The sequence below is a fragment of the Ovis aries genome, chromosome 26, assembly GCF_016772045.2.
Source record: "Ovis aries strain OAR_USU_Benz2616 breed Rambouillet chromosome 26, ARS-UI_Ramb_v3.0, whole genome shotgun sequence".
Lineage (NCBI taxonomy): Eukaryota > Metazoa > Chordata > Mammalia > Artiodactyla > Bovidae > Ovis > Ovis aries.
In genome coordinates, this window is record NC_056079.1 from 33,854,978 (window position 1) to 33,875,943 (window position 20,966).

At 36.6% G+C, this 20,966-nt stretch overlaps 1 protein-coding gene across 1 annotated transcript in view; it reads right to left on the minus strand.

Moving 5' to 3' along the window:
* The window catches only part of LOC105605237 (A disintegrin and metallopeptidase domain 3-like), a 121,320-nt gene that overhangs the window by 80,036 nt on the left and 20,318 nt on the right, over nt 1-20,966 (minus strand). Inside the window, exons 5-7 of the mRNA XM_042241354.2 lie at nt 14,399-14,475; nt 13,765-13,942; nt 3,717-3,779 (exon numbers count right to left, since the gene is read on the minus strand). Coding sequence (XP_042097288.2) covers nt 3,717-3,779; nt 13,765-13,942; nt 14,399-14,475 — 318 coding nt within the window. The remainder of the gene's footprint in view (nt 1-3,716; nt 3,780-13,764; nt 13,943-14,398; nt 14,476-20,966) is intronic.

The window sequence follows — 20,966 nt, forward strand, 5'->3', positions numbered from 1 at the left end:
TTCTTATCCACTGAAGTACCAGTAACCATTCAATATCACAGTAATTCAAGCCTATGCCCCAACCAATAATGCTGAAGAAGCTGAAGTTGAAGACCTACAAGACCTTCTACAACTAACACCCCAAAATGATATCCTTTTCATTAAAGGAGACTGGAATGTAAAAGTAGGAAACAGTGAAAGACTTTATTGGTTTGGGCTCCAAAATCACTGCAGATGGTGACTGCAGCCATGAAATTAAGATGCTTGCTCATCTGAGACTTTTCTTGTTTCCTGAGATAAGCCTGTATCAAAACCTGTGTCAAAAACTTCTTAGAAATGCTTTTGTTGTATCTAAGATTTACAGATGGTTGTGTTTTCTTTTCATTTGTCTCCAGGCAGAGATTAGATTTTGTGGTGACCCATTGACTATTAAGCAGTATATTGCTTAGCCTCTATGTGTTTAGTTTTTTTTTTTTTTGAGTATTTTTCTTGTAGTTCATTTCTAATCTCATTGTACATGTTCAGAAACGATGCTTGTCATGATTTCTGAAATTCACCAAGGCTGGCTTTATAGGCTGGCATGTGACCTGCTCTGTAGACTGTGCCATGTGCAGCTGGAAACATCTGCAACCTGCATTTTTCGGATGGAATGTTCCATATACATAGAATGTGTCATGTAAGGCTTTTGGTTTCTTATTGATTTTCTGTCTGGATGATCTGTCCATTGATGTAAGTGAGGTGCTAAATTGCCTACTGTTGTTGAGTTACTGTTATTTCCCTTTTTATGTCCATTAATATTTACTTTATGGATTTGGATGCTTCTATGCTGGGTGCACAGATATTTACATTTGTTATACCTTCTTATTGGATTGATGCCTATCATTATGTAGTGTCCTTGTCTCTTGTAACAACCTCTTTTTCAAACCTGTTTTGTTAGATATAAGTATTGGTACTCTGACATTTTTTCGATTTCCTTTTGCATGGAATACCTTTTTCGATTCCCTCACTTTCTGTCTGTGAGTCTTTAGATCTGAAGTGAGTTGCTCATGGCAGTGCATATATGAGTCTTGTCATGTATCCATTTAACTACTCTATTTCTTTTTTCTTGGAGCATTTAGTTCATTTCCATTTAAAGTAATTGTTGATATGTGTGTTCACATTTCCATTTTGTGCATTGCTTTGGATCTTTCTGTATGTCCTTTTTGTTCCTTTCTTTTTCTTTTGTTCCCTTCTCATATGATTTGATGACTACCTTAATATTATATTTGGGTATCTTTTACTTTTCTTCTGTGTATATAGTATACATTTTTCTTTTGCAGTTACCATGATGTTTTTATGTATCAATCTATACATACACATATGTATTTATATATGATTAAGTTGCTGATCTCTTAATTTCAAATACATTTTTAACAACCATGTATGTATATTCTTCTCCCCTCACAATTACTGCTTTTAATATCTTATTTTACATCTAATTTAAGTATCTCCTAACCCCTTATTGTAGATATAGATGCTTTTGTTAAAAGACAACATTCTTCCTACCTTCCTTCTAGCTTTGCATGTGAGATGATTTCCTACATTTACTGTATGTTTGCTCCTACTAGTGATCTTTTTCTTTCTGAATTTTTGTATTTCCAGTTTTGGACTTTTTGTTTCTTAGTAAAACTGCTTTAACATTTCTTGTAATGCTAGTTCCTGAACTCTTTTGAGTTTTACTTGTCTATAAAGATTTTGATCTCTAAATCAAATTTGAAGAGCCTTGCTGGATAGAGTATTCTTGGCTGTAGATTTTTCACTTTCAACGTGTTAAATACAGGGTGCCTCTCCCTTCTGGACTGCAGAGTTTCTGCTGAAAAGTCAGCTGATAGCTCTATGGATATTCCTTTTGTTGTTTTTCTTTTCCTGCTTTCACTGTCCTCTTTTCATCTTTAACTTTTGTCATTTTAATTACTATCTCTCTCTTCTCCTTCTGGGGGGCCTATAATGTACATATTAATGTGCTTAATGTTGCCCCAGAGTTCTCTTTCAAGGTTCTCATTTCTTGTCATTCTTTCTGTTTTCTGTTCACCATCAGTAATTTCCATCACACTGTCTTCCAGCTCACTGATCCATCCTTCTGTATCATCTAGTCTACTATTGGTACCTCCACGTGTATTTTTCATTTCAGTGTTGTATTCTTCATCTATGTTTGGTCGTTCTTCATGTTAATATTTTCTTGCTCTGTGTATGCATTCTTCTTCTGAGGTTTTTGACTGTCTTTACAAGCACTACCCTAACCTCTTTCTCGAGTAGGTTGCCTATCTCCATTTCACTTAAACATTCTTTTCAGCTGTTTACTTATTGCTTCATCTGGAACATGTCTGCCTAAGTATTGGCATTTGTATGTACCTGGTAGACTGGTTGTGCTTCTTAATGCTGGAGATGTGGCCTTTTGCAGGCACTATGTGTTTCAGCAGCTGACTCATCTTTCATCACCTTTGGTGTATACTCTAGTGGCTTCCCCTGTGTGGCTGTGTGGGTCTTTCTGTTGCTGAAGGCTGACTAGGTGAGACGTCTGTTAGTCTTGTTTGGCCCCTGGTCCAGTTGGTTGGCAGTTCTGCCTCATGCATTGGCTGCCAGGTGCTGGTTGGCAGGACAAGGTCATAAGGCAGCTGACTGTGAAACTCCAGGAAGCTCTGGGATAGTGCTGGCTCAGTGCTGAATGGAGTAAAGGTGCAGAACATTCCAAGGCCATAGCACTTCCACTGCTGGGTGAAGCCTGGTCCTGGGGCTAGTGCCTAGCTATTGATAGGCAGAGCTGGGGCCTGGAGCCTGGTTGTAAGGCCCAGGAATCCCAGAGCTGATGTCATTATTTTCTATTATTGCTTTTATGAAATTTATTTAAAGATTTGAAAATTTCATTTTATGCAAAAATTCTAGAACATCATGACACTTACTGGCTTATACAAAATTACTTGTAATAATGGACAAAACAGGTTTTTGTTTTTTTTTAAAACTTATTGCCTGTAAGTGTTTGCTAAAACTAATTGTTTAAACGAAAAGTTCAAAAATCAAATGTGTTCCTATGTATTCTTCTTCTCCCTTTACAATTTACTAGATATTTACCCAGTGTGTCCTACAGAATGTTTACCTTCAAATTATAGCCTCCCTCTCAGCAACATTACGTTTTTCATAGTTAATTAGCAGTAAACTTTTTAGCATTAAATAATATCCCAGTCTGTATGTACCACAACTTATCCCCTCACTTATTAAAGAAAATCTATGTTCTTTCTAAGTTTTATAAATATGAATAAAACTACTATAGACATTTAAAAAATGATTATTTCCACCAGAATACCCAAGCAATTACACAGCACAAAGTATTCTTATAAAAGATTATGTTTAATAGGAGGATCTTCTTCAATTTAATAATAAAACACTTTAAAATGAAAATTGACTTAAGGCAGTGTTTTGCCACAATTTGGGGATGAACCCAGAAATATATGCAACTAGTTATAATCCAATAGATTACTGGATCTCCCCTTACATACAAAATTTTACATTAGTTCTAATAAATATTGTTACTGATCCTCTTATGTCGTTGGAAAGCCAACTGATAATGTGTCTTTATGTCCTGTCACACTGATACATATATTTTGAACAGATTAATGTATTTCTGCATTGCAAAGATTATCTTTATATTCCTTCTCAATTTAAATAAAAGAGTATAAGGAAAATGTATCAATAATGCTTACCAAAGCTTTATCAATAATGACACGTATTTTCAGAACTCTTTTCAATGGCACACCTGAATCTTTCTGCAAAACAGAGGACATGGATTGATAAGATGTAAAAAATCTTATCTTGCTTGTAATTATCATGTACATTATATAATTATACACACACACATTCACACACAGGTATAGCTAGCTAGCTAGCTAGATAGATTATAGCTACAGATGCAAACATGTAAAGATATAATTACAAGAAATATAAGGATCAATGCCCATTGAGTAAATAATCTGGGAGATGTTGCAGAAACATTTTGAGGACAAATCAGAAGCTTTTGCCTTATACACTTGATAATTAGAATCCTCAAAAAAAGTTACTTAAATGAGGGAGGATTCTTGTTTCTTTCCCCTCAAAAACTTCTTCTAGGTCCCTAATTTAACCTTCAAGCTAAACAAATTCCCATCAACTTACCCCCAAATGTTGGTCTATTTTATCATCATTTTTGTACTTGAAATTATTTACCATGGCCTACTCTCAATAAAATGCATGTATTTTAAGAACACAGTTACACAGTTACACGAACTGGTATACAACCATGCATCCATTACTATCAGTAAAATAATGTTTCCATTATCCTATAAAGTTAATAGCCTATAAGGCTCAAGGTAACCAGTGACCTACTTTCTCTCACCATAGGTTACAATAATTTACCCTAGAAGTTTATATAAGTGAAATCATATGATATGTCTTCTTCTATATCTGGTTTCTTTAACTCAGCACTTGTCCGTGTTGCTGTGATTATTGGTAATTCATTTGTTTTTGTTGTTACCAAGTGTGAGATTTTAGAAACATAAAACAATTTGTTAATATATCTAACCGTTGATGACCATTTGGATTGTTTAAACATCTTAGCTGTTGTAAATGATGTAGATGTGAACATCCATGTACAGGTTTTTGGATAGTTATAGTCTTTCATTTTTCTTGGTTCAATGTTTAGAATGGGAAAATCTGATTCACATGATACTTGTATATATATAGAGAAATATAAAAATTTAATAGTGTTCTAAAGTTATTAGGTTGGCTAAAATGTTTGTTCAGGTCTTTTCATTACATCAAATAGAAAAATCTGAACAGATCTTTTGGCCAACTCAATAGTTTGATCATTCTGCATTTTTTGCCAAGAACTAATGTCAACTGCTCCACACTCTTTCTTTCATTTGGTATTGTCATTCTTTTGCATTGCATCCATTCCTGTCAGTATGTGCTGAGAACTCAATGAGATTTTCATTTGCAGTTCCTGTATGATTAATGATGTTGAACATCTTTTCACAGTCTTATGGCTCATTAATTTGGTTTCTCCTAAATCCCCTACTAGAAATTTCATTTGGTTTGACACTTAAGTTTACCCTCTAATTCAATTTTCTAGAATAAGGATTTCCATGTGGAAATCCAATCTTCTTGCATATTTGATGAAGACGTCATTTTTTACTTTCCAAAGACCTTAGCATCTTTGCGTATAACCATTTGGGCAAGAGCACATGGCTATACCTCTACTCTATGGTATTCCACTGTTCCACACATAAACCAATACCACAGCATGAATCTTGAGAGCGAGGTCAGCAAACTATAGCCTATGGCATACCCTCCTCAGTTCGGTTCAGTTGCACAGTCGTGTCTGACCCTTTGGACCTCATGAACTGCAGCACGCCAGTCCTCCCTGTCCACAACCAACTCCCGGAGATTACCCAAATTCATGTCCATTGAGACGGTGATGCCATCCAACCATCTCATCCTCTGTCATCCCCTTCTCATCCTGCCTTCAACGTTTCCCAGTTTCGGGGTCTTTTCTAATGAGTCAGCTCTTTGCAACAGGTGGCCAAAGTATTGGAGATTCAGCTTCAACATCAGTCCTTCCAGTGAACACGCAGGACTGATTTCCTTTAGGATTGACTGGTTGGATGTCCTTGCAGTCCAAGGGACTCTCAAGAGTCTACTCCAACACCACAGTTCAAAAGCATCAATCCTGCCATGCTCAGCGTTGAATGTCACATTCAGTTCAGTCCAGTCACTAAGTCGTGTCTGACTCTTTGCGACCTCATGAATTGCATCATGCCAGGCCTTCCTGTCCATCACCAACTCCCGGAGTTCACTCAAACTCATGTCCATTGAGTCGGTGAGGCCATCTAGCCATCTCATCCTCTGTTGTCCCCTTCTCCTACTGCCCCCAATCGCTCCCAGCATCAGAGTCTTTCCCAATGAGTCAGCTCTTCACATGAGGTGGCCAAAGTATTGGAGTTTCAGCTTCAACATTAGTTCTTCCAAAGAACACCCAGGACTGATCTCCTTTAGAATGGACTGGTTGGAACTCTTTGCAGTCCAAGGGACTCTCAAGAGTCTTCTCAAACACCACAGTTTAAAAGCATCGATTCTTCGACAATCAGCTTTCTTCACAGTCCAACACTCACATCCATACAGGACCACTGGAAAAACCATAGTCTTGACTAGACAGACCTTTGTTGGCAAAATAATGTCTCTGCTTTTCAATATGCTATCTAGATTGGTCATAACTTTCCTTCCAAGGAGTGAGTGGTTTTTAATTTCATGGCTGCTATTACCATCTACAGTAATTTTGGAGATCCCCAAAATAAAATCTGACACTGTTTCCACTGTTTCCCATCCATTTGCCAGGAAATGATGGGACCACATGCCATGATCTCAGTTTTCTGAATATTGAGTTTTAAGCCTACTTTTCACTCTCCTCTTTCACTTTCATCAAAGGGCCTTTTAGTTCCTCTTCACTTTCTGTCATAAGGGTTGTGTCATCTGCATATCTGAGGTTACTGATATTTCTCCCGGCAATCTTGATTCCAGCTTGTGCTTCTTCCAGCCCAGCGTTTCTCATGATGTACCCTGCATACAAGTTAAATAAGCAGGGTGACAATATAGAGCCTTGACATACTCCTTTTCCTGTTTGGAACCAGTCTGTTGTTCCATGTCCAGTTCCAACTGTTGCTTCCTGACCTGCATACACGTTTCTCAAGAGGCAGGTCAGGTGGTCTGGTATTCCCAACTCTCTCAGAATTTTCCACAGTTTATTGTGATCCACACAGTCAAAGGCTTTGGCATAGTCAATAAAGCAGAAATAGATGTTTTTCTGGAACTCTCTTGCTTTCTCCATGATCCAGCAGATGTTGGCAATTTGATCTCTGGTTCCTCTGCTTTTCTAAAACCAGTTTCAACATCTGGAAGTTCACAGTTCACGTATTGCTGAAGCCTGGCTTGGAGAATTTTGAGTATTACTTTACTAACATGTGAGATGAGTACAATTGTGTGGTAGTTGGGGCATTCTTTGGCATTGCCTTTCTTTGGGATTGGAATGAAATCGGACCTTTTCCAGTCCGGTGGCCACTGCTGAGTTTTCCAAATTTGCTGGCATATTGAGTGCAGCACTTTCACAGCATCATCTTTCAGGATTTGAAATAGCTCAACTGGAATCCCTTCACCTCCCCTAGCATTGTTCACAGTGATACTTTCTAAGGCCCATTGACTTCACATTCCAGGATGACTGGCGCTAGGTGAGTGATCACACATTGTAATTATCTTGGTTGTGAATATCTTTTTTGTACAGTTCTTCTGTGTATTCTTTCTTGCCACCTCTTCTTAATATCTTCTGCTTCTGTTAGGTCCATACCATTTCTGTCCTTTATCGAGCCCATCTTTGCATGAAATGTTCCCTTGGTATCTCTAATTTTCTTGAAGAGATCTCTAGTCTTTCCCATTCTGTTGTTTTCCTCGATTTCTTTGCATTGATCGCTGAGGAAGCCTTTCTTATCTCTTCCTGCTATTCTAGGGAACTCTGCATTCAGATACTCATAAATTTTTCCTTTTCTCCTGCTTTTCACTTTTCTTCTTTTCACAGCTATTTGTAAGACCGCCTTAGACAGCCATTTTGCTTTTTTGCATTTCTTTCCCATGGGTATGGTCTTGATCCCTGTCTCCTGTACAATGTCATGAACCTCCGTCCATGTATCATCAGGCACTCTATCTATCAGATCTAGCCCCTTAAATCTATTTCTCACTTCCACTGTATAATCATAAGGGATTTGTTAAGTCATACCTGAATGGTCTAGTGGTTTTCCCCACTTTCTTCAATTTAAGTCTAAATTTGGCAATAAGGAGTTCATGATCTGAGCCAGTCAGCTCCCATTCTTGTTTTTTCTGACTGTATAGTGCCTCTCCATCTTTGGCTGCAAAGAATATAATCTGATTTCAGTGCTGACCATCTGATGATATCCATGTGTAAAGTCTTCTCTTGTGTTGTTGGAAGAGGGTATTTGTTTTGACCAGTACGTTCTCTTGGCAACACTCTATTAGCCTTTGCCCTGCTTCATTCTGCATTCCAAGGCCAAATTTGCCTGTCACTCCAAGTGTTTCTTGACTTCCTACTTTTGCATTCCAGTACCCTATAATGAAAAGGACATCTTTTTTGGGTGTTCTAAAAGGTCTTGTAGGTCTTCATAAAACCGTTCAACTTCAGCTTCTTCAGCGTTACTGGTTGGAGCATAGACTTGAATTACTATGATATTGAATGGTTTGCCTTGGAAACGAACAGAGATGATTCTGTCGTTTTTGAGATTGCATCCAAGTACTGCATTTCAGACTCTTTTGTTGACCATGATGGCTACTCCATTTCTTCTAAGGGATTCTTGCCCACAGTAGTAAATGTAATGGTCATCTGAGTTAAATTCACCCACTCCAGCTCATTTTAGTTACCTTAGTGTTTTATGATAATGTCTATTCTGTTATTTACCAGTTCTATTGTCAACGTCCTTCATTTTCAAAATGGCTTTGTTTTTCTATTATGTCTATTTCTTGAGCCCTTCCAGGATCTTTAAACAGACTGTGAAAGGGTAGACTTGTGAGTACTAAAGAATGGTTCTCTGGGGTTGTATTATTTAGATTAGAATTTTATTTATGTATTATTTTTTTAATGCTGTAACTTACAATAATAATTTAAACTCTCTAGGTCTCTGCTTCCTTCTGAAGAGAGGGATAATTGCCCTCACTCAGAATTGTAGAAAGAATTGGAAAGACAGGGAATACTGTCAAGGTCTTACAACAAGTCTTGTCACCTAGTACATAAATATATAACAATATCAATATTGTTTTTAACTCATTTTGCATCATGTAATTTGTGTTATATTTTATATTTATATTTGTTTTTATGTCCCATGTTTATTACTTTTGTATTCTTCTTTCAGAATTCATTCATTTCTTTCATGTGAAACTTTTGTTGAACAAATGGTGGGGACAAGTGACTTACACTCTATGTGGTTCATAAGAAATGACCAATTTTTCAAGAATGACATTGCTCCTTCTCTGAGAGAAAAGAAGTCCGTGAGAGATACCTGTTCAGCTCAGGTTTATCAAGATGGGGATTCAGACACTCTCCTCCCTTTACTGCTATCTGAATTCCAATACTTTGGGGGACACTTTGAGGCCCTGAGTTGAAGCTGGAAAAGCAAACAGCTAGCATTTTCATCTACCTTGGTCTTTGCATGAGCAAAGCCCACACATCATGTTAAACCACTGACAGGAATTCCTCACCTCAAAATCTCGTGGTATTTGACCTAATAGTGTTTACTCATGAAGAATACAGTTTGAGGATAACAGCTTACAAAGTTGTTCCATCTCTTGATTTGACAGAAAATTCAGTGTATTTGGCAACTACTCCTTAGAAATTTGGTTGTGTTGTAGTCTGCTAATTTTCTCATTCCTGGTGAGTCTCTCTCTGTTATTCTAAGTGCGGTTTGTTTTACACATTAGGAAAGGTATACACAATAGGCAGGAAAGAAATGGTTTTAATGAAAAATATCAGTTATGTAGTTCTGACTGGGTAAATAATTACAGGCTGAAAACTACCTTACCTTATTTTAAGTAATTTTTGTGTTGCCTTTCAATCTTCAATATTGGTGCTAAATAGTTTCATGCCATTCTATATTGTGTTTATACAGAAGAAATCAGATGTTTAAAAATATTGGTTCAGAACCCCTGCTTAAATCATTTTGATTCTCAATTTCATCTGTATTAGAACTCATACCACATCACCTGTATTGTTATTTTAAATGCATATTTATCTCTCAAATTTTCTTGTCATTTTTGTTTATAGTTTAGTTGTGTGTTATTTCTGGACTTTTGTGTGATGAACTTTTGAGGTTTTACACATGTGTGGCATGCTTTTAATTCCCAAGAACTGTTATCTGCTGAATTTCATTTTTTAAACAGTGCTCTGTTTTTAATTTGTGGATGAAATATTTTCTTCACCCTTTTTGAGTATGGGCTTCCCTAGGGGCTTAGTCAGTACACAATCTGCCTGCAATGTGGGAGACCGGGGTTCGATCCCTGGGTTGGAAAAATCCCCTGGAGGAGGACATGGCAACCCATTCCAGTGTTGTTGCCTGGAGAATCCCATGGACAGAGGAGCCTGACTGGCTGCAGTCCATGGGTCACAAAGAGTCGGACATGACTGAGAGATTAAGCAGAGCACACCTCTCTGAGTAGATTGTCATGTTGCTTTTTTCACTCTCACTCTCCATTCCTTAGTGCCTCAAGATTAAACACTTTGAATTTTTCCATGACAACATCTACCATATTACATTGTTTCATCCTATGTCTAGTGCTTCTTCATGTTAGGCATTGACAGCATATTGCAACATCTATGAACACATATGGAGCTTATGGCCTGCTGTCTTCAGAGAGTGTAAATTATCTGGAATGCTTAATGGGAAAACCTTGCTGTCAACATGCTTGGTTTTGATTCTTTGGGGTGGTTCAATTCCCTCTTGGATTCTCATGAACATCTTAGAATGTTTAAACCCATTTCCCAACATCTAGTGTGTCAAGTTTAATATATTCACACTAATTTTGGTATCATAACCACCTTCTATTATGATTTACAAAGACATCTATGCCTGGTGACCCCACTTCACACATTCCACCCAAGAATAGTCTTAGATCAGCTGTGAGTTTACAGCAGAAACAATTGTTTAGGAGAGGAAATTAGGTTTTATACATATTTTTAAATTGATTTTCAACCACTTTTCTTCCTAGACCCACCATTAATATCATTTCCTTAGGTATTTGGACTCACAGTTAAAAAGACATTTCAGTAGTTCCCTTGTGCAAGGGTCCCCAGTCTTGGGCCACCAATCAGTAACAGCAGTGATATCCCTGGTTTTTTCTTAGTTCTGAAATTTTAGTGTCTTTTATTTCATATTGCATTCTATTTTGTGTCCAAATTTTCCATGCTTAGTTCCAATTACCTTGTTTCAGTACATGAGAAACTATTGATAGCAAATACAAATAGTAGTAGGAGGAGCAATATTTATTGATATTCATCAATCACTTACATTTCTGACATACTATGCTAAGTAATTTTCAATTACAAATTTATGGAAACTTTAAAGTACCTGTGTGACTTGGGTATTATTTTTATTATCTGATTTTTACAGATGAGAAGATTTAAATATAAAAAGATGATATGCTGCCGCTGCTAAGGCACTTCAGTCGCGTCCAACTCTGAGAGACCCCATAGATGGCAGCTCACCAGGCCCCCCGTCCCTGGGATTCTCCAGGCAAGAGTACTGGAGTGGGGTGTTATTTCCTTCTCCAATGCATGAAAGTGAAAAGAGAAAGTGAAGTCGCTCAGGCGTGCCCTACTTGTAGCGACCCCATGGACTGCAGCCTACCAGGTTCCTCCGTCCATGGGATTTTCCAGGCATGAATACTGGAGTGGGGTGCCATTGCCTTATTACTCAGCCAAATACTTGTGGCTACAGCCTAATTGACTAGAACTTCAAGCTATGGGGCTGGAACTGTATGTTGCCTTTGCCTCTATCAACCCCTCTCTTATTGCTGACTCTTCAAGTCAAGTTGGGGGTTTCAAGGGCAGGGCTATTTGTCTTTGCCATAACATGTCAATCCATTTGGGTTTTCCCACTGCCATAGAAGAGGGTTCATGGAAACCTTTAAAGTTATTTTATGTGACAGTGCTCTGCTTCAGTTTTGAAATGGTCTTCAATTGTGTCAGTGTTGTACTGCAACAGGCAGATGGCATAGGGTTGGGAGTCACATCTCAGTTCTATTAAAAAGGAAATTTTCATTTCTATATAAAACTATATTTTATCATTATTACGACATTCTGAAAGGGTAATTTTAAAAATTTGCATTTACACCAATATTTTTGGCAAAATAAAAAATGTTAAAGCAACAATGAGATGGGAGATCATAAAAAATTAAATTCACATTTTATATTATAATTTTGTTTTGCCTCTCTAAACAAGGTATCCAATTTTGCTATGAATATGTGGACACAGTTTCATTTTCTTAACTTTTGATGGCAAAATGTAAAGTTGTGCAAACATTCTTAAGGAGGAAGTTAGAATATATATATCTAAAAATCTTGGAAATATGCCTATTTCTAGATAAAAACAATTTTAAGAAAAGTGTTACTGTTCAAAAATCTGGTACATTCATGCAGTATTTCTTGCTTGAAGTTAAAAATATAAATATGCAAAATATACCATAATGAAAGCATATGTTCTAAATTTATGTATATATAATATATTAAAGTGAAGTTGCTCAGTCGTGTCCGACTCTTTGCGACCCCATGGACTGTAGCCTACAAGGCTTCTCTGTCCATGGAATTTTCCAGGCAAGAGTACTGGAGTGGGTTGCCATGTATATGAAAAACAATATATCAAAATGATTGTCCTGGATTTCACAATAGCCTTTTGTCTAGAGAATAGTATTATGGTCAATTTTTATTATCCTTCTGCTTATATTTAAATTTTTAATAATATTAACTAACATTAATTTAAAATGATAATAAATGCAATGTAACTTAATGATAAGTGAAAACTTATCCTTTTAATAGCACAAATCAAATTTCAAAGAAAAATACATGATAAGATTTTTTTTCTTAATCCTTCCTTTTTAAATCATCTTTATAACTCAAAAGAGTAAAATAATTAGAACTAATGCCTCAAAGTTCTAAGAACACTATGTCTAGACAATGAGATATGGAACAATTCTTGCCTCGTTTGTACTTTTGCATTTTCTATCAAAATTAACATTTATTTTTACAAAGTTAATAAAGTTACTAAATGGCAAAATGCATGACACTTACAATAAGCAAATTTGAGTACCTTTATATTTTTAGGATGAAAATTCAGTAAAAGTGGAACTGTGCTACCCTAGAACCACAATGACTCCTAAATGCAAAAATTGATAGAAGAAGGTAAAAAACTGGATTTACATGTTAATCAAGCAAGATGGAACTATTCTTAGATATGAAATGACAAAGGAAAGTGAAGTCACTCAGTCGTGTCTGACTCTTTGCGACCCCATGGACTGTAACCTACCAGGCTCCTCTGTCCATGGGATTTTCCAGGCAATAGTACTGGAGTGGATTGACATTTCCTTCTCCAGGTGATCTTTCCAACCCAGGGATCGAACCCAGGTCTCCCTCATTGTAGACAGATGCTTTACCGTCTAAGCCACCAGAAAAGTCCTGGTGGAAATGACAAAGGTCATGATCAAATTTCTACTTACTGTTTTCATTTAATATTTGTGTATATTTGCATAAAAATACTTAAAAGGCTGCTTGGGGCTGGTGCATAGGAATGATCCAGAGAGATTATATGGGGTGGGAGGTGGGAGGGGGGTTTATGTTTGGGAACTCATGTACACCCATGGTGGATTCATGTCAATGTATGGCAAAACAATACAGTATTGTAAAGTACAATATAGTAAAAATAAAAATTAAAAAAAGGTAAAAAAAAGGCATATCTGCATAAAATACTTAAAATTAGGTATATGTGAGAATTTTGAATTACATATTTATAGCTGTTAAATTTTTAAATATTATATGACTAAGCAAAATATATTTAAACTAAATACTTTATAAGAGAAGGCTTTATTATAAGCAGTATCACTTTAAATTTGTTTTCCAAATGTAACAGATATCAATGTGAATATGTTTATCACAATTTGTATACACGAGTTACTTACATTTGATTTCACAAGAATTTTGTAGGATTGATCTGCAAATTGAGTGGTAGAACTGTTCTCTGATATGGGAGAAAAATCACTTTTTTTATCCCTGAACGGATAAATCACATGCTCATATGTAGTTGATGATTCCAGTGGTTCAATTCCATAACTGACATTCTCAAACTGCAATAATCCCCTGAATATTGAAACACATAAAAAAGAAATTAAAAATATGGATTTCTCAATAATAAACATAAATATTAAAAGAAAACATTAAGTAGAAATTTGATAATGAGTTTGTCCCCTAGTACCTAATAATAGCCCCAACCTACTTCCATCAATGTGTAAACCCAATTTTCGACCTCCTTCTATTATAGCATTTAAGAGTCATTGCAGTTCCAGAGTGGCTCAGTAATACAGATATTTCTCATTCTGATGACAGCTATTTCTGAATGAATTTTATAATTGCAAGCCTGGCAGAGACAAATAGTATAGTGGAAAAGATAAGACAAGCAGGCACAGAAAGTAGATGAGAAGAAACACAGTGTAAGTATCTATTTTCTTTGTCTTCCATCTACCCTTCAAGAAGTTTCTAAAAGTTAAAGGGCACACTAGATATCGACTATGGTACATCTCTGGAATATGTCATTACCTGAGTCCAGAGCAGATACTAAGTGTCGCAGCTGAATTTGGAATCTCTATGGCATATCCTTGGTAAAAGCAATGGCCCTGCACAGGAGTAATATAAAGATACATCGGTAATGACTAGCAAACAAAGAGTTTGATTTTATTGATAACTCTCATTCTAGACATCATCAAATATAAAATTTAAGCATTCCATTATACAGTTCAACAGACATTTCCTTTCCTTTTTATCTTTCTGCAGTCTTTTCCCCTTGACACTCTTCTGACTTTGAATATTCACAACTCCTATTCTTTCCCAAAGGATTTTTGCTGTAAATCTGAACTTTCCATAAATAACATTCTGATCTATATCTTGTCATTCTCAGTCTACATTTTGAATATATAGTCTAAAAATTCTACCTCAGGTAATCACTGGCATTAACTTGACTTCCACTCTAAGCATTTCATTTGTTTTATTCTAAGTAAGACCAAAATATCTTAACTGACATTTCTTCACTATTTTTTCATATCTCACCATGTTGATCATCTTTACTTGAAAGTCTCTTCTCAATGGACATTTAAAACGTTACTCTTCCTATGTTCTCCACTGATACAGTCTTTTACTGAATATTTCCTCTTCCTTAAGAAGTGTAGTGATATCTAGAATCAGCCTTGTTCTTCAGTTAATCCTGGACTATGAACACACTATTATCATCACATTCTCATGTACGAATATGATTCTATGGCATTAGTGCCCAGACATAGAAACCCATCAGTAAGCATTCACTCATCTCAATACTCGACTTAACTCCTATCTCCAACTGATAGTGGCAGAGCATACACACTCCACTGTCAGATAACAGTAGCAGCCAATTCTGCCCACAGTGGTGTCAGTAAACTATGCCACAAACCTTCACAAAGACGTAGAATGCAAATCAGGTCCCAACATTTACCCAGCAGAAGACAGCATCACAGTTTATGCATCTCCTGGCCTTGCATGCCCAATAAGAGAAAATGATCCTCGTGAGATAACTCTCAACACTCCAAACTCAAAGCAGCAAAGAGTGGCCTAGATAAAAAAACCTTCCTCTCTCAGGGGCACTAGCAGAGACAGACTGAGAAGCATATTGATAGCCAGTGACTGACATACAGCTAGAGGAAATGTTCTCCATTATATGGTTCCCTCATCAACCAACATTACCAAGTAACAGAGGGTGGCCCAAGAAAGAAATGTTTCCTGCCATGGGCTGCCCTGGCAGAGATCCAGTGAGCTCCGTTCCAAGAAAGCTAAATGGTCACTGGAGCAACAACCACACTAAATTTGAACTTAAACAGGGTGATTGCCTTCAACAATAGAAGATTTCAATGACAAGGATACAATCTAAAACTATATACTATATCAAGAACCAAGAATATCACAACAAAATGTGAGAAGACACCAGATGCTGCATGTTGAGATTAGCCACATACTGGAATGATTCAATGGATTTTAAAGCAGCTGTAAAAATACTCATTCAGTGAACATTTTAAAAGCATCCTGAAACAACTGAAAGAATAAGGAAATTTCAGAAATGAAATAGAAGTTATTAAAAATAACAACTAGGAAATTAGAACCAAATAATATAATTTAAAAAAAACCCAAACAAAGAAAACAACCCAAACTGGGTAGGAACAAATGCAGTGTGCAGATGACAAGGGACAGAATCAGTGAACCTGAGACAGATGCATAAATGAAAGAGACACAGATGCATAGAACAGTCTTTTGGACTCTGTGGGAGAGGGAGAGGATGGGATGATTTGTGAGGATGGCATTGAAACATGTATAATATCACATATGAAACAAAAAAAAGACAGAAAAGAAAAAATTTACCTAATATATAAATCACAGGAAAGTTAATTAAGAAAATAAATGGAATTTCAAGAACACATGGAACATTACCAATTTTTAAAAATATATGTCAGAATCCATGAAGGAGTACCAGAAAGAATTAGCAGAGTAGAAAAAATATTCAAAGAAATAAAGACTTAATACTGGTCAAAAAACAGTGGTTTAGAAATCCCTGGATCTGCCATCCTTCAACAAATACACCAAGTGAGTAGCAATTAATGCACCAATTCCATCTGTGAGAGACCATGAAATAACAGACTGGCTCGTGCACATCTTTTGGTGAATGCAACATCAGATGCACCGAAGCCAGTAGGGAGATTTGGGATGCCTGTTCACCAGAGAATTCGCCCCAGAGATTCGATTAGAGTAGAAAGAGATAATCTAGCTTCCAGATTGACCAGGGCAGGAGAAGGTGTTGTTCAAGCAAACAGTACCCCAGTGTTTTTGGGAGAAGACCCAAGCAACAGGGTCACCAAACCTGGGCAGTCTAGTCAACGAGAGCACAATGGAGATGGTGGCTTGGGTTACTTGACACCACTGACTCCCTTCCCTGCTTGTCCACACTCATTACAGAGTGAGAAGAAAAATCCCACCTCTCTGCCTCCACGGCAGGAGACAATAATGGACGGATTGAATGCAGTGCTCCCACTTCACCAATACTGCCCCAAGGACCAGCATCTGACTCTCAGATCTTGCAGCACTATAGCCGCGGTACAGTCTGTGGGAGAACAGAGGCACCGACCTGGGATGACAGAACAGTGAACATCCCTTCTGAGACAGAGCCAGGGCAGGGAAACCCCACCGAGGTCTGCTTCTACCTGAAGAGAGGAACAGCTGGTAGAGGACCCCTGAATCACTGGCCGGGCTGGTTTGTGGGGGTGTCCTTCTGAACACAGCCACTCATGAAGACCCTGTGAGGGGACTGCTTTCCTAATAAGCAGACACCAAAGTAGATTGTTAAGTAAAATGAGGAATAAGGAAATGATATTTCAAACAAAGGAACAAGGTACAGGCTGAATTGACACTAGTGAAATAAACTTAATGTACCTAATAAAAAATTAAAAATAAAGATGTTCCTTTAAAGATGCTCATTGAGGTTAGGAGAACAATGCATGAACCAAGTGAGAGTTTGAAAAAAAAAAAAAACCACAACCAGATAAAATATTGAAAGTATCAAACAGAAATCATGGAGCTGTAGAATAATTGCTGTTGTTGTTTAGTTGCCAAGTCATATCAAACTCTTTTGCTACCCCAAGGACTGTAGCCCACCTGACTCTTCTGCCCATGGGACTTTCCAGATGAGAATACTGGAGTGGATTGCCATTTCCTTCTGCAAGGAGTTTTCTTAACTCATAAATTGAACTCATCCCCTGCATTGGCAGGTTCTTTACCACTAAGCCACCAGGGAAGCCATAGAATAATGACTGAACTGAAAAAATTCACTAGAAGTCTTCAGCAGCAGATTACATCAGACAGAAGAAAGACTCAATTCAACTCCAACAGATCAAAGGAGCAAAGGAAGACAGTAGAAAGTGATCAAATCTTAAAGGAGTTATGGGATAGTAATTAAAGTTTCCACTTTGGAAACTAGAAAAAAAGAAAAGCAAGTTAAATCCAAAGTAAGCAACAGAAAAGAAATATTTAGAATTGATAAACCTCTTTCCAGGTGTGCTAAGAGAGATGATACTAATTACTGATATCAGTAGTATAAAAGAAGTATCTTAACTATAGCCTCATGTACACTAAAAGAATAATAAAGGAATGAGATAAACAACTCTATGTCCACCAATTTTAAATCCTGGATAAAATGGTCCAACTATTTGAAACACACCATTTGTCAAACCTCATGTAAGAGGAAATAGACAATCTGACTAGTCTGATTCTCTTAAAGAAGTTGAATAATATTGATCACTTGCCAAATTGCAAAGCAGCAAGCAGGCCCAGATGTTGTCACTGCTGAATTCTGCCAAACATTTGCATAAACCATATCAAATCTCTATACATTCCTTCAAAATATAGAAACAGAACAAATTCTTCTAATGCATGCTATGTGGGCCAATATTATACTAAAAGCAAAACAACCAATGACACTTAAAAAAAAAAAGAGGTACACATTAAAATCTCTCATGAGCATATATGCAAAGATTCTCAACATCATATTAGGAAATAAAAATCAACAATAAATTTAAAAATTGTAAACCAAAACCAAGTGGGATTTATCCCAGATATGCAAAGGAGGTTCCACATTCAAAATTCAAGTAATAAAAGCAATTACTACATAGGTTAAAGAAGAAAAATATTAGTAAATTGAGCAATGCTACAGAGTATAAGGTTAACATACAAAAATCATTTGTGCTTCTACAAACTAACAAACTGTCAGAAAGAGAAATTAACAAAACAATTCCAGTTACAATAGCATCCAAAAGAATAAAATATTTTTGATTAAATTAAACCAAGGAAGAGAAAGACGTGTACTCTAAACCTATAGTACACTGATGAAAGAAATTATGACACAATGGAAAGAGATCCAATGATCATGGATTGGGGGAATTCTTATGGTCATAATTCCCATACCACCTAAAGCAATCTACAAATTCAATGTGATTCCTACACAATATCCAACAGCATTTTTCACAGAACCGGAAAAAATGATCCTGAAATTCTTATGTATCCACACACAAACACACACACACAAATCCAAATAGGCCATAATCTTGATAAGGCTGAGGTATCACATTTCCTGATTCAAATGACATTAAGCCTTCTCTTTCCCTCAATCTTTTCCAGATGAATGGTCACCTATTAAGTTTTGTCCTTAACATATTAGAATAAGAAGAGCAAAATAAACCTGCAGCAAGGTATCAGGGAGAAAAGAAATACAGGAAAAAGCTGTGACATTGAAAATAAGATAACAGCAAAGAAAATCAAAGCAAGAAACAGTCGGTTCTTTGATATGTGCAATAAATGGAAAAATCTCTAGTAAGACTGACCGTTAAGAAAAGAGGAGTCACATATCATCAATGACTGAAATGAACCAACACATCACTAAAGCTCCTGTAAGTCATTAAAAGAATAATAAAGACTATTACAAAATTCCATGCAGAAATGCCCCTGAGATGAAACAGACCAATTACTTAAAAAACTAGAACCTACCAAAGTAATCAAAAAAAAAAAGACAAATAAAATTGCCTATGACTATTAAACAAATTGAATTGCTAATTTAATAGCTCCCAACACACACACATGCAAAATCCCAAAGCCCAGGGATTTCACTGTAGAATTTTACCAAGTACCTTAAGAATTAACAAGTATTTATACAATGTCCTCCTGAAAAACAAGAAAGAATGCATTCCTTTTTGATGTATTTGGGCTTCCCTGGTGGCTCAGATGGTAAAGCACCTGCCTGCAATGTGGGAGACCCCGAATTCGATTCCTGGGTCGGGAAGATCCCCTGGAGAAGGAAATGGCAATCCACTCCAGCACTCTTGCCTGGAAAATCCAATGGACGGAGGAGCCTGACAGGCTATAGTCTATGGGGTCGCAAAGAGTTGGACACGACTGAGCGACTTCACAGACAGACAGTATTACTCTAATCTAAAAATTAGACAAAGTCACTACAAAAAAAGAAAATCATAGATCAATATTTTTCATGAAATTTGACCCCAAAAATTCTCAAGAAATTGTTAGCAAATCAAATCCAGGCACAAATAAAAATTTCATACAACAAGACCAAGTTTGGATTTTTATAGATATGAAAGGTATTTTCTAGGTATTGTATCAATATTTGAAAATCAGTCAAAGCAATACACTATCTCAACATCATATGATCATATCAACTAATACAGAAAAGACATCTTATACAATTAATTACATTCCCCATCATGGGACAGAAAAACAAACAGATTCTTACCAATCTAGGAACAGTGAATTTCCTTAACTTTGTAAAGACCATATTAAAAAAAAAAAAAAAACCCAAACCTATTTCTAACATTATCCTTAGTGGTGAATGACTGAATACGTTACCCTACAATTCAGAAAATCCAAACTCATAAGAAGTCCTATTTGATTCAACTCTTGTACCATAGTTAAGACATTATTCCTGGTCAGAGGACCAAGTTCAATGTGAGACTCACTCTCTGTGCTTCCTTTCTGTCAGAGGAAGAATTCCTGATTTTTCTTTTAACTGTCTAATGTCTGAAACCAAGTGTCTCATGAATTCTGTCCTACTTTCTACTTGCAGATGGTGAGAAAGAGAAATGTTGTACCGGTTACCATATTTTAAATATCATTCTCTCTGAATCGTAGCACAGCAACAGAATTTGAACAAACACTTGCATTTGTATCTTCATCATCTATTCTGGCAAACTACATATCTTAGACTAAAGCTAACTTCTTCATATTCTTTTAAACCTTTTTTGACTCTTATCTGCATTGGGGGATATAATTCAAATTTCTGTGGTTTTCATGTAAACATATTAGGATTTAGCACTCCATATGCTATAGCAGCTTTATTTTTCTGTGCTCTTTCTGTGAAGTGGTTTCCACTGTTCCCTCCACTGCTCAGCTCCTATGACACCGTCAACAAAAATTCTCCCTGTGTTTAGAGGCTTCTGAGTTCCTTTCCCCACTTCTTTCTCCTCTCAAGTTCCTACAACTACTTCCAGTGAATGTAAATGACCTTTTCAATTAAGTGATTCCTGAGTTTCAC